At 40.6% G+C, this 15,365-nt stretch overlaps 1 protein-coding gene across 1 annotated transcript in view; it reads right to left on the reverse strand.

Moving 5' to 3' along the window:
* PIEZO2 (piezo type mechanosensitive ion channel component 2) overlaps positions 1-15,365 on the reverse strand; it is a 457,344-nt gene that overhangs the window by 62,969 nt on the left and 379,010 nt on the right. Inside the window, exons 28-33 of the mRNA XM_045007801.1 lie at positions 9,405-9,648; positions 6,873-6,969; positions 5,674-5,833; positions 4,694-4,783; positions 1,888-2,009; positions 659-730 (exon numbers count right to left, since the gene is read on the reverse strand). Of these exons, the coding sequence (XP_044863736.1) occupies positions 659-730; positions 1,888-2,009; positions 4,694-4,783; positions 5,674-5,833; positions 6,873-6,969; positions 9,405-9,648 (785 nt within the window). The remainder of the gene's footprint in view (positions 1-658; positions 731-1,887; positions 2,010-4,693; positions 4,784-5,673; positions 5,834-6,872; positions 6,970-9,404; positions 9,649-15,365) is intronic.

Below are 15,365 nucleotides of genomic sequence, written 5' to 3' on the forward strand. Positions count from 1 at the left end.
TCTCCAATTGACTTAAGTGGAAACAGAGTTAGGCAAAGTCTCAACACTTTTGAAAACATCACACCAAATCAAGGATCTCATTGGTTACTGAGGGACCCATCCTACCATACTTATTTAGGCTAACTTCTCATTGACATAACTGATTAGTGTGATTTTTATAGAAGAATATTTCCCGTGCACCTGACTTGATCCCATTCTCAGTGAAGGCCATGGTGGTCTGTGCATGAGATGACAATTGGTGAACCATCTATCTTTGAAAAATAAAACTAGTAAGGACTAAGCTCCGGCCCCGAACGCATACGATTAATCAGTATTGGCAAAACTTCCACGCTCAAATTTAAAACCATTTTATCATCTTTTTGGAGGCTCCCCCTTCTTTGTGTGTGAGGTAGATTCTTTTGGTTCATGTTTTTCTTTGACTTGATATCATTGCAAATGGTCAGAAATACCTACATCCGCGTTATGTGCAAATACAGAACATTGCTTATTTGGCCCCTTGAGGTTAAAGTTGAAATCACTGGTTTATACAATCAAGAACTCTATCAAGTCACAATCATAAAACCATGCATAAAACAAACAAGTTGTGGGAATGCCTTCATTCTGGTCAAGGATATAAGGGGTAAATCCATGTATTTGTAAGATGATTGAGAAAACCTACTGGAAGCATGATCAACCCAAGGCCGCCACCACAGCTTTTTTTTGCCCTTGGTTTTCTCTTTGTCTGCTTCTCCTAAAATAAAATATGGCCAAATATTAATTTTACAAAATGAGAAACACATTTTTACACTTTGTTTAATCACTTATTTTTTGTAATAGATCTAAACTGCATAAGCACATCAGAATTCAGCTCTATTAAATATACGCAGTATGAATAATATTCATGTTTTAAGAGGTAGCCCTGAATGCTAATGATTTATCTTACACAGTAAATAAAAAAAATTGTATTCCACTCCAAGTACAATAAAAAGTTTATAGTTTATACACACACACACACACACACACAAATACACAAATGCATTGCTGGATTTCACTGATTTTCCATAAAATGAATGGAAAATAAACAAAAAAAGGTCTATATAGATGTCCAGTGATAGTTCATTTGTTAAAATTTTATTGTCTATAGGCATAAAACTTGCTTGTAAATGCTATAAACATGATTTGGAAACAGTTTCTATTAATCATCGATGAAGTTAATTTCTGAAAAAATAATCCATTATTTGTTAATACTCTGAAAAATAAAATGCATTCATAAAAAACAAAGCTGTAAAAGCACATTTCAAATGCCAATAACTTTTTGATCCAAAATTCAACCCCAGTTAGGTATGATTGGAAACAATGGCATTGCATGATATTTTAATCTATAGTGGTTCAAACAATAAAAGTTGTTTGTGTATTTCAACGGTTTCAAAAAATTCATAGCAGCCAAGAAAAGGTTGCTTGAAAAATCGTAAATCTTTCTCTTTTTGAAACACTAAATTTTTTTATAAATACAGCTGTTGCTCAAATAAATGTCTGTTATTCAGTTCCTTGATAAAAAGGCACAAATTTAACCAAAGGTATATCTGTTTACCTGAAAGCAAATCATTTTCTCAAAATGGAAGTACAAAAGCCAGATATTTATCTGGATGAATCAAGCTTTAAAATGGTATTACACTAATAATGCCCACCACATCAGTATCTCTCTCTCTCTCTCTCTCTCTCTGGAATGTTAAGCCTACTGAGTTCCTAGCACTGAGCTCTAACTTCTGATACATTTATGGCATGGAAACATGCTAGAGGTACCTTCCGAGAGAGAGAGAGAGAATGAGAATGTTAAGCCTACTGAGTTCCTAGCACTGAGCTCCAACTTCCAACTTCATTTATGGCATGGAAACATGCTAGAGGTACCTTCGTCATCTTCTTCAGAAGCCTTTTGAATTTCTTGCCCTTCTGTTGATTCTTGGGTCATGCTCAGCATTCTTTCTTTACCCTTTTTGTATTTTTGTTGCCTGGCTTTGATGCGGTCCATCCTAGCAAATGGGATATCATATTCAGTCCTTCACCCCTTTGGACCCACAGAGAAACATGACTTTTAAATATATATTTCTTATATGTATACATACACACACACAGGAAATTCTGGATGGGATTTTAATAGATTCTCAAATGACTCTGCCATTTGCAAATAAGATATCCATCCTGCACACACACACATTAATCTCCCATTTAAAAAGCAGTTAAGGAGCCCTGGAGATGAGCTCTACATGGCCCTGTGAGATAGACCAGAATTGAATCCAAGGCCCAGTGTCTCACTCCAGAGGCTGGCAGGGTGTGAGAGTGCTGTGCAGACAGAGCACTCAGCCTGGAGACTGGGAGTGCCTTGTGTCACATGGCTGCCCTAGCTGATTCGCTCTAAGTGCTCAACTTATTTCAGGGGGAAAATGTGGAACAGTAAGTCAGAACATAGAACATAGATACTCACATTTTCCTTAGTTCAAGCAAATGGCCATTTTACTCCATGTTTAAAAAAAATTCAGGCGCAGTCCTGCATTGGGGGCATTACTGCTGTAGAAGGAGCTCTGGGAGGAAAGCTGCCTCATGCGGAATTTCTCCTGAAGACTCCCACAACTCAGCAGGACTGTGCATGGTATTACACCCTTTCCTCCTATGCACTCGTGGCTATGGCCCTAACTCCTTTGGGACTTCAGTTTTGTTCAAATGTAGCATGGGGTGCAGGGACTGGGGGTTGGAGATTTCTTATGCCCTCCTTCCTTTGAGCCTGAGGAGCCATCTCCACAGTCTGGTGCTCAGTAAGAGACTGATCCAAAGGCCACTGATGTCAAGCGGAGTTTTTTGATTCACTTCAATAGAGTTTTGGATCAGACCCTTAAGTACCCAATTTTTGCAATAAACAAACCATTTTTTGAACAACTTGTTTAGAATCATCAGGGTAAAAAATTCTAGTAACTAAAAAGTGTCAACATAATTTTCTGTTGATGGATCTGACTATTCGTTAGAAACAAATTATATTCTAGGTCTCTAACTACAGTATAGTACATATTCAGTTATATATTTGTACTATAGTCCAATGGATGATCAGATTTCTCTTTTTTCCTTGTGTTCAATTACTGCTAGAATTTCTCTAAGTCAATCAAACCAGTACAGTTGTTTTTTATTTCCCACTGTGTAGGCAGCTCTCTATATTCTATTGATTTGTATTATTGAATAAAATCAAACGAAGCACTCTTTGGCTTTGTTTTTGTTGAAGTCAGATTTACTGCAAACCCAAAACAATGATTTTTTGAATACAGTACATTGGATTTTTGTTTGTTTGTGTTTCTAAGTAACATGATCACCTTGACCTCAAACATGTCAATGAAGAATTAAAACAACGATGACTTCCCGCACAGGCATATTGTTTTATACAGTTAGGGTGAAATTCACCCAAATGCACAGCAGCACCATCCACAACACTTATACACCAAGGAAAAGATTTACATGAGGAGAATGGCCACGGAGGAAAGCTTTGTAATGACTTCAGTTGGGCAGGTGTGGACTTAACTGTTGGTAGTGGGCCAGGTGAAGGGTAACTGGATGTTTAGGCATGTCAGTACCAGATAGATAGGACATTTAGCACTTAGGGAGGCACTGAAGACAGATTGGGAAATGAGGCAAGAACATTAGCAAGATGTGATAGAAGCTGAGTGGCTGGGTTGGCTTTATACAGGAAAGGGATCTCCAGAGCAGTCAGAGTAAAAGAAAATATTTTCAATCAAGATAAAACAGATTCTCATCCTGGGCAAAAGAAGCACAAACTATACAAAAGAACCTACACACAAGAAAGGTCATTATGAATAAAGAAACAAGAGGTGAAATCCTGATCCTATTGAAGTCAGTGTGGTTTTTGCCATTCACTAGCCAGCTCAGAACCACAGCTTTGCTGACTAACCCCACTGCTACTGAAGTTTTTGTTTTTTATTCTGTTTCCTGTATCTCAAGGTCCCACTTGGTAACCTGTGCCTCCAGCAGGATTTGGCTAATCTAGCTCTCCAAGTTATTAGTATTCTCAAATGGAAAAACAAAACCAATTATATTAACCGACATAGTCCCCTAAAGAGACAGACCATGCTGCCACGTTGCTAAAATGATAAGCAATGAAACAGTTAACAATTTTGGAATTTCACTTATCATCCTTATATTTCAAAGGTAAAAAACCCCACCTTGAAACTAGTGGGGAGGTTCACACTTTCTGTTGTTATTTACAGTAAAGGGCTATTTATAGTATATTTTCAGGCTTTCTACAGACTAAGGAAGTCAATATTGCATTGGTTTACATTTTGTCCACATTTTAAAGGTTATTTGCACAACCATTAGTTATAGAAAGACAATTTTATTTTAAAATGAAAATGTAGATCCTTTGGTCTAATTGTGTAGCAAAGGATAGATTCTGCAGCCACAGAATAGTGGAATACGTGAAGGTTCTCAATTTACAGAATATAATTTCTATGATCAAGAAATTGTATTTCAAAAAAACCAAACCAACATATAAGCACTTGTTTGGTTGTGCGCAATAATATGCAGAGAAGTAGGAAAGGTTGCTTTAGAAGACTAGAAGAATGCAAAAGAAATATCACTCCGGGCTCCCAGAAAAGGGTTAATATGCTGTAGAGTAGAAGTAACCAGTGAAATAAATATAATAAATAATAATCCATACTGTCTCTTCAATTGATCCATTGATTTTTTCTCTTCTTCAATTCTTGCCTTTACTGCCTTGACAATTGTGGCCTGGAAAAGTTCAGCACCTCTACAGAAGAAATAGGGAGAAAATGTAACACTATTATGCTTCTACATTCCCTTTATGACAAGTAAAACACAGAGAGAATCTTACTTTGTAAACTACTTAAGTAGTCTGAGACAAAACTAAACTTTCCCCAAAGTTCAAGAATGTTTAGATCGCAGATTTTAGTGATGCAAGGGCCCAGCTCTGAAGTTCAGCTCTATCTAGCAATGTATATGGCCCTCATCAGGGTAATATCTCAGTGCCTCGCAATTATTTATAGATTTTATCCCAGTGACACCCCTGTGATGTAGGAAAGTATTATCCTCATGTTTACAGCTGAGGAATTAAAGCATTAGGTAGATTAAGTGACCTGCCCAAGGCTATACAGTGTGAACTGACAATATCTCCCTATGCACTAGACCGTCTTTTCACTCTCCATTTAAACATTTCCAGCATGGCGGGATGTTATTATCCAAGATTTTGGTTTGAGCTAGCTTTACTCTAAACATACAATGCATGACTATATCTTGGTTTGGCTGAGTTGTATGAGAAAGGGAAAGGGTCAAAGAGACAGCTACAAAATGAAGCACAAGCAGCCTTGGGCACATTCAGTAAAATTCATCCAAGTGCAGAAAGCAGAGAGTCCTACAGCATCTGATTCAGAGGCCTTTTGCTGGCTTTTCCTTCATGGGTAGCCAATCTGAGCAGCCAGCCAGAATTCCCCTTTAGAGGAAGAAATGTGTTTGCAATTTTTATTTGGTATCGATTGTGGAATAGTCAAACTTATGTCAAAGTGTCTGGAGCTTGGGTCTGTCAGACACTTTATTAGGAATACTCAATATGAATAATAAAAAACATACCTAATAATGAAGGATTTGGGTTTAATCAGTTTCCGTTATTACACTGAATGTTACCTTGATGCCAGGATCTGTGAAGCTTTTATATCAGCAACCACATGTAGGAAGTAGTAGCTCATGAAGACTCTTCTTTGCAGCAGCAGGAAAGCAAAGCATATACTGTCCCAAATAATTCCTGCCTCACCGCTAGGCAGTTTACAGTCTCCAGTTTCTTTAGCTTATATTAAAACAAAACAAAAACAAAACCAGAAATAACCAAAACAAGGATTATCATCTTCTTAAATATGAGAGCACATCTCCATTCTGCCCAATGGAAATAAGCCAATGTTCTGAAAAGCCTTTTTGGGCCTGTAAATTATTTTTCTGAAGATAACTGAAATGTACAATTCCATCTGATGTATGCTGTATTTTATTTTTTTTATATAGGGAGTTATTTTTTGGATATCACAGAACTAAACCTAGGTTTTGTAGACCCAGAGTATAAATTCCACCTGCAAAGTTAACTGGCCTTGGGAAAGCTGGACAGTACTCTGGAGTTAGAGGATGGGGAGTGCAGTCTGTGCATCAGAGCTGGCTTGCTCTGAACTCAGAGAAGGCAGCCTATTAGGTTTTGAAGTCCATGCTCCAAGTTGAAGTTTCAAAGCTTACTGCATGAACCATCTTGATTTTTGCAAGCCCCAGAGAGGTTTCTGTTGCCACTCAAAACTTGTGCATAATCAGGGCTGCACTGTATGTAATTTTATTTGGTGAACTGCCTTTGGATATCCTTTTCCTATTTAGATTAGAAAAAACAAACAAAAAAAATTTGAAAGAGAAAACAACAGCTTTGCAGCAGAATTCCTAGGCAAGACACAGGTTTAGCCATTAAAATTTCACAGAATTCTATGTTCTACTGTTTTACAGTAGAAACCATTAAAAAAAAAATCAACATTTGCAAACCACTAGGCACAGACATTACAGGTAAATCTGTGATACGTTAAGATATCAGTATGTGTTACCTTTTGCCAAATACTGATTTAAAAAAAATGGTTATCACTGTATATACAGCAAATAGCACTCAGTTTTATGCAGTATTTGACCATGTTAGTCTATTTATCTCCTAGACCATACCTAATTTAGTTCGCATTATATAATTTGTTATCAAGATATCAAATCAGTAAAGGGAAAAATACATTTATCTGAAATTTTGAAAGGAGCCTAAATGGAGTTAACCTTTATTTATAGAAAAACATTGAAAAAAATCTAACTGCACTTACGTTGATGGTATCCTTTAACTGTACAAGCCAGGCTAAATGCTTGAATCAACCAGCAACTGTTTCGAATTAATGACTCAATGTAGCCACATGCTCCTATCTGAAAAGCAAATGAAGAGACTGATATATAAAGATCAGAAACAAGAATGTTAGCACATCTGTTTATGTTACTGTCACAGTTCCAGGATGGCTGCATCTGTATGTCCCTCTCTGTGCTCCACTCCACATGCTAAACATACCAGGAGTCACCAATCAGTCTTAGGGGGCCTTAGTGGACCAAAGTCTTTTCAGCCTTTCCACAAGTGTTGGGGCTCCCCTGGGACAGAAGGCCTCATCCGTTTGCTGGATCAGAAGGTACTTTAAAAGCCCTTTCTTTGTCTGTTGGTCTCTGGAAACCCAGCTTGAACCTGCATATGCAAACCACTCCAGGGGGTGGTACTTCTGTAAAGTTATTTAGACTCAGTGATTCACCGTTATCACCTACCATTGTTTTTAGTGCTTGGAGGAGCTGTGGTAACCCTCCTTCATGGAACAGAACACAATCATACATAAACCATTCATAGATTTAATACAATAGTCCCCAAAGGTATTGCATGGGGTTGCAATATCTGTCTCAGCCCTGGTCTACACACAGCCCCTGGTTCGAACTAGGGTACGCGAATTCAGCTATGTGAATAACGTAGCTGAATTCGAACTACCCTAGTTCGAATGACTTACCGTCCAGACGCCGCGGAAGCGAACTCCGCGGCTCCAAGGTCGACTCCGGCAACTCCTCCTGCCGCGGTGGAGTACCGGAGTCGACCGCGGCGCTTCCGGAGTTCGAACTATCGCGTCTAGATCAGACGCGATAGTTCGAACTCCGAGAAGTCGAACTCGCCGCGTCGACCCGGCGGGTAAGTATAGACGTGGCCTCAGTTACATAAAGATGTGACTGCTAACAGTTACACATCTACATTATAAATAAAATGAAAGAGACTAAATAAAGAATATATTTCTTTGTCACTGAGATATACCATTTAAAAAATAAAAACTATTTCTGCCTTTTGTAGTGTGGGGTTTGGGGTTGGTATTTTTTTTTTTAAACTCCGTTTGCTTTTTTTGGATAGGGCATGATACATTTGCAGTGTGACACAAGCTGACAGTTTAAACAACTGCTATAGATTGGTCACTTGATTCTGCAAGCATTTATGAACATACTTAACATTACACATCTGTAATCCCATTGAATGCACCTGCATAAAATTAAGCACATATGTTAGCACTTTAGAGTATTTGTAAAATCAGGTGACCAACAAATCAGTCTTGTTTCAACATGCTGATTTATATATATTTAAAATGAAAAATGCCTGTTTTTTTCTCAGTCAAGCATTAAAAATGTTCAAAGGTAAGCTACAATCGCCAAAAATACATTTAAAGTGATCTTTTATAACATTTTAAATTATTGGCTTTTCTCAGCCTATCAAAGGCATCATAGAAGTGTTCTCTAACTAATGGTTTAACATTCTTAAAAAGAACCTTAATATTTAAATAAAGCCTTAAAGAATTAAATATTGAAATTTTCAATCGAAACTTAGACCAGAATTAAAGGAAACTAGAAGCTGGTTTGCCATCTCTTGCATCAGGCTCCCATATTCTCAGTGTCAGAAACCACAACACTTGGCATGACGACTGCCCAATGGCTCCAAAATGCCAATTATAATTAAATACCATAACGACCAGTGCCAGTGCAACCATTTAGGTGACAGCGCGCTGGCATTTGAGGGGTGCCATTTTCTTTGGCAGCAACCACGGCGGCCAGATCTTCGGCCGCCCTGGTCGCCACCGGCATTTAGGCGGAGGGAGCTGGGGCAGGGGAGCGCCGCCTGCAGCAAGTAAGGGGTGGGGGGGTGGCACACAGGGGAACTCCCTGCCCTAGCTCACCCCTGCCCTGCCTCCTCCCCGAGCACGCCGTGGCCACTTCACTTCTCCCACCTCCCAGGCTTGCGGTGCCTAAGCTGATTGGTGCTCGGGGTGCTCATGCGCGGAGCAGGGGTGAGCTGGGGCGGGGGAGGCGCCTCAGGGTGGAGGGTGGGAGCTACCGCGGGAGGGGGTGGGGGGACTGGGGCATGGGCGTGGGGGGGCACAAGGTGGAAGTTTTGCCTAGGGCACGAATCATCCTTGCACCGGCCCTGATAATGACACAAACACTCTATTCATTGTAAACCTAACCTTGTAGTCCTTACAGACTTCTTACTCACACAAAGCTTCTACAGACTTCAAAGGAGAGCCTTCCCATGTAAAGAATTCAGGATTTGGCTCTTTGAGAATTGCTTCTTACCTTGTGAACTTTCCGACAGTTGGACTGAGCAAAATAGGCACATAGTAATTTTGGATACTACATTTTCAGTTTCTGAATGAATCTCAGAAGACTCTTGCAAGCATTAGTACAATTTTGTGATGCTGAAAGGAACGTTTTATGACTGCTTAATGACTGCACACTTTTGCAGCTAAACCACAAAAGCGTTCAGCACTGAAACTATAGATGCAGCCACTTACCGACAGTATGTTTTTCATTGTAATCACAAAGACATTGTATGCAATCAGCCAGTCCCAATAACGCAGAATGCTTCTGATAGGTTTCAATAATAAATCACCACCAAAGAGCAGGAAATAGAAACAGGCCACCAAGTAACCCATACAAAATATGCTGATTCTTGTAGTTCCCGTGATGAAGATGATAGTAAGCACAAACCAGAAGAGGTAACTAAATATTATCACTTTATACATATCTAAGTAAGATCTGTAACAAGAAGACAGAAAAGAAGAAAAAAAATTATTAAACTTTTTCTGATCATCATCCTACACATTTTTGCCCACTACTGGCTTGACCCTACAAAGTGCGGAGCACTCTGATCTTGACTCAGCAAAGCTCTTACAAACCTGCTTAATTTCAATTCTAAAGCCAATGTAACTACCCCCATCATGTGCTTGATTCAAGCTTAAGTGCTTGATGCAACAGTGGCAGAATGCTCAGCACCTTACAGGATCAAATCCTTTATCATAAAAGGATGGAAAATACATTCTTCACAAACTTCATGATGCCATGATTTATGTGGCAATGTTATATGCATGTAAAAGACTGAGCTCATCGCCGAAGAAGTTTGGGTAACTGTTCAGCAAATCTATTTCTAAAACCCACCTGCATTACCTCGTTGCAAACAATTCTATACTTATTGATGACTTCTAGGGAATTCAGTCCAGTGAGAGGCCCCATTTTCAAAGACAGCTGCTAAAAATATCTTTCTTCAATGCAGATCAACTGTAAGAGGTTTTGGGAGGTGTTTTCTGCAGAATGCCAGTGTGTTATAAGTTACTGAAACCTTTGCTAAGACAGGACTATCTGAAATCCGTCTTGAGGAACAATCCAGTGTTTTCAGATTCTTCAAAAATCTTGACTTAATATTCACTTACAAGGAGAACAGAGACTACACATTAGAAAATGTGCAAAAGGCTGTAGGGAGTAGTAGGTATAGCTGACCATTTCCATACCAATGAATTCTTAGTTTCCCTCATTGGAATATTTTGCTTCCAGATGCACCACATGTTCAGGATCAGCTCACATAAGCTGTGAAACCTGCTGTTCCAGGGAACCATGCAGGGAGAGCATGACATGAACATTCACACTTTCTATACCAAACTACCTAAGGCAGTGGTACCCAACCTTTTTTGTCTGGCAGGCGCCAGACGACGAGTCACGGAGGATCGTGGCGGCAGACAAACATCCGCCAAAATTCTGCTGACAAGCAGCAATGTCAATAGGTGTCGCCGCTGAAATGCCGAAATGCCGCCAACAAGCAGTGACGCCTCTGGATGACGCATCTTTTGTCGGCAGCATTTCGGTGGATGCTCGTCCGCCAGCCAGTACATGGGTGCACTTAGACACCCCGGCGGGTACCGCGTTGGGGACCCCGACCTCAGGAGTAAACGAGCCAACTTTACTGTAGATTGCCACATGAAGAAACCCCTGCTTGACATTCTCTGGCCTCACCAGAACTTTCTGGAGCTGTCTTGCTGGCCTATATTTATACATTTTCCCTACTTAAGTTGCACTCAGGGAGATACTTAATAGGTGACAAGAAGGTTCCTTTTTGTTTACTTCTTGTAAGCAATAGGACTATAGGGACTCTAAATTTCAGTCTAAATTGTATAGATGTCATTGGGCATTGTGCAATAAAACACTAAACAACAAATTGTTTATATGTCTTGCAGGAGAATAAGTAAATGGGGGACCCCAAAAGAACAGGTCTTCAGGGGCCCCGGATGTGACTGAAATGGCACTGTCTGTGCTTCTGCTGAAAAAATTTACTGTTGTGTTGCTGTTCCTTTACATAATAATTATTGGTGTGTGGGATGCTTGGGAAGAGATCTGCTTCCTGACACTACTTTTATCATCCAATATTTGAGAAGCCTTGTCCCATTATGCTTACACATTCTGCATCAGCATTTTTGAGAAAAGCTAAAGAGGAAAACACAACTGAAGCTGAAAAGAAATCTCTCAAAAAGATCTAATCAAAAGCATTTTTCTACGTTTTTGACAGACTTGGGCTATCAGCCTCAGGGGTTCTATCTGGACACAAACATCTCCAAAGTTCAGGTATATCTGAAGTTTTCATTCGGACAGAGGCTTGCAACAAATTTCAGTTCTGGAGCAAAACGTCCACACAGAGTTTGAGAGGTATTTGGATTAGGAGGCTGGCTTTGGAATAATCTCTTTTTAAAATTTAAATTATGCATGGATTAAATAGACTATATAACAATATAAAGCACATATTACATATGCATGTATGTTTTTTTCCCATTTTTAAACATGTGAAAAGGTCAATGCACCTTAATATTCTTACACCAAAGGAGGAGAAAAACAAGAACTGGGCTGGGCGTGCAGGCTCTGGGGTGGGGCCAGGGTGAAGGAAGGGGCTCTGGGTTGAGGGGCCTGGGGTGCAGGAAAGGGCTCCGGGTTGTGTGGGGGCACAGGGCTGGGGCAGGCTTACCTCGGGTGGCTCCTGGTCAGCGGCGCAGTGGTGCTGCTAAGGGAGGCTTCCTGCCTGTCCTGGCACCATGGACTGCGCTGCGCTCTGGAAGCAGCAGGTACGGCTCTGCACAGATCTCACCCGGAGGCACCCCCCACAAGCTCCCATTGGCTGGGAACCGGCCAGTGGGAGTGCGGAGCCAGTGCTCGGGGCAGGGGCAGCATGCGGAGCCCTGTGCCCGCCCCCACCACCACCTAGGAGCTGGACCTGCTGCTGGCCGCTTCCGGGGTACAGCGCGGTGTCAGAACAGGTAGGGACCATCCTGCCTTAGCCGGGTAGCAACGCTGACAGGATTTTTAATGGCCCAGTTGGCAGTGCTAACCAGAGCCACTGTGACCCAATGCCTTGCATTCTGTGACCCAGCACTAGGTTGCTACTTGTAGTTTGAAAACCACTGATCTACACCCTAGAGGATTGTTATTTATGCCTATTAATGTTTAACAAGAGGTTCCAATATTGTCAAATCTGTTGTGAAAACAATGAGCTGCAAAGGGACTGATCTACGTTAAAATCTACTCCAGATAGTCTGAATGATTATGTGCTGTTGGCGCTTAGATGCTCGCATCCTGGTGCCAAGACTTCTCAGCATAATGACACCAGTCAGCATCAATGTTACAGCATCAGCCCCTTTCAAACAATAATGCTATTGCCCAATTAGTACTTTGGAGCTTCAAGCAAGGTTACCAGCTCTGTTGATAACTCAGTCAAAAGTTATGAGTCTATCATAAGAGTGGGTGGGAGAGGTTGTGTGTGACCTGTGATGCGCAGGTGGTCAGACTAGATGATCACAATGGTCCTTTCTGGCCTCAGAGTCTATGATACCCAGCCAGACTCTTCTGCACCCACTAAGGACGGCCAAGATATTGGTGTCCTGTAGCAGTAACTGATGTCTCAATGCTTCTTCAGGCTAGTGGAATTGTCTCTCTCTCTCGACCTCCTTCCCATATCACTCTCCTGCTTCCCGCTCTATCTTCTCAGCTCTCCCCTCACCATCTCTCTTGCTGCCCCTCACTCAGGTCACCCCCCGCCCCTCCACACTATCTCTTTATGTTTACCACACATCTGTATTTACCTACTCCCCAAGACTTTCACTTCAGAGTCTCCTACCCCTCATATTTTCTCTCTCTGAGCCTATTCTTATGCACCCCAATGTTTCCTTGCATCCCTGTCAATCTCCTTGTCTGCCCTCCATATTGCTCTATCCCTCAGTCTTCTTCCTGAACCCCACATTCTCCTCCTTTTCCCTGCTGAACCCCGCATTCCCCTTCACTCTGCTGGATGCTGATTTATTGATTTTCCCTTTGCCTTTAGCTGTATTAGCCTTTCTGAAAATAAGCTTTATTTTTTATTGGATTATCCATGTTTTCTTCCAGGATATGCCTGAAAATTAATTGGGTCTAGTTCATAAGATCTCTTCAGGGCCTTTCCTACATTTAATGGTATTTTTTCTTCTCCTGTTTTTCAAGATCATCTCCTCTATCAGTACAGTAAGTTTTTTTTTCTGGTCTCCACCTGCTTTAGACTATAAATCCAAAGTTGCACTAGTTGTTAAAACCCTTTTTATTAGCAACCAAATGTTTATTTCATGCAAGTCTGAGCTGAAGTCTGTAATGATGATTTGCAGATCCTCTCTCATTAATCTAAGTCAGAATATGTGTGGTTCCAAAGAATGCATTATATCTGCCTATGAGAGTGGTCTGCTGCTTCACCTGGTTGCAGGCATTAGAAGGGCCAGCTCTGTGTTAGTTGCTGGTATTAGGCCCTGGTGTTAGGGGCTAAAATATTTTCATGTCTCCGTACTTTTTTTTTCTGTCCATTTCTAGGTTCTTGCACAGGAGTTCTTCTAAACTGGGATTTTCCCACATCACAAGCAGTGGGAACAGAGATCCTCCTGTAAAGCCATCTTGGCTTTGCCTCTAGAAAGTCCCTACTTTTTATTCTTTGGCTTTGTTTTGTTTTTTTAAATTTCTTCACTTGTGGTTTCCTGCAGGCTTAGTTGTGCATCCCCTGAGAAATCCGGGGGCGGAATGAAAAGTGGACTTTCAGAAAATCTCTTCCTTTGGGTTCATTTGTCACTGTTGATCTCAAGTATTTTCCCAGAAACGGGAAAGTTAAGTTATCAGTTTGGTTACAAGTTCTTTCTTCCGATTGTTCATACTGTAGTAAAAGCCTTTTAGCAATGCCTGCTGGAACAGTTACTGTCAAGTGACGCCTTGGGGGAGAAAAATCAGAAGAAAATCTTCAGATTGCTATGTAGGATTTCAGCTATGTGACACTTCATGGACAGCAATGAGAGATGTTTGACTAAAACCTCATATGCAATGCTTTGGAAATATAAAGTGCCCCAACAGAGAGGACATGGGCCAAATTCAGCCCTGGTGTTAAGCAGGTGCAAGTCCCTAGTTTACATAGGCACTCAAGTCAATATAGTTTTAATTTAGATTGTAAAATCTAATGTAGAGTGCAAGCTCCTTGGGGCAGGGACTGTGTCTGCTATTTGTTCTATAAGGCAACTAACACATTTCTGGACTCAAGAAAATAAACACATACTGATACATTGGGCATAGTCTGGTCCCACATTTACAAAGTAAGGGAATTAAGGGAAAATTAGTCAACAGCAATTCTCTTTTCCCTAGTCCTCTCTTCTTCCTTTCTAAACAGCAAATCCAATAACAGGAAGCCTGTGGCTTTACCAACCAGAAGCAAGACGACAAAAGATCAGTGAAATCCAAGACTTCCAGAAGAAAGACATATATAATAAGATCAAAGAAAAACTACACCAAGCAGCACTTCTTGAGGGGAGCAGGAGAGATGTGGCATGGGAAAAGAGACTACAACAAACAGAATTACGGTGAGTAATCTTCCCTTGTTGTGTGTCCTCCTCCTCCTATTCCACCCAGCAACAATTACAATTAGCAAATATCACAAGCTGTGCCTTTGGCAGGGGGTGGGGAGAAGGAACTTCTTATATATAACTACTCTTGGAGAATCTAATGGCAAAGAAACATTAATAAACAAGTACAGATCCATCTCGTAGTGCAAGAGGAAGTTATGAGGAAATGAACAGGTGGCCACCTTATAAATTTCAGAAGCAGATGATTCTGCACTTTGAATCACTGCAATTGGCTACAGCAGAATGGAATTTAATAATTTTGCATGTAGTCATTTGGTTAATGGAATACAGTCTTAAACAAATCAGTCATAGTAAGAGAAGTGATTGTAAAAATGGCATCATGTCATGATACTGAACTCTTGATGGCTTTCCATCTATTGTTACAACCTTTAGAAAGACAGAAACTGTTAACTTTTACAAAACTCTGAGTAAGAGATCAGTACAATTCCAGAACTTGCTTTGCACACAGAAAGACTCTTTCTCTGATACAGCAAAGAAGGACTGGGACACAGCACAGGTAAACAAAAGGCTAATTAA

Source organism: Mauremys mutica, chromosome 2 (genome assembly GCF_020497125.1).
Source record: "Mauremys mutica isolate MM-2020 ecotype Southern chromosome 2, ASM2049712v1, whole genome shotgun sequence".
Classification (NCBI taxonomy): domain Eukaryota; kingdom Metazoa; phylum Chordata; order Testudines; family Geoemydidae; genus Mauremys; species Mauremys mutica.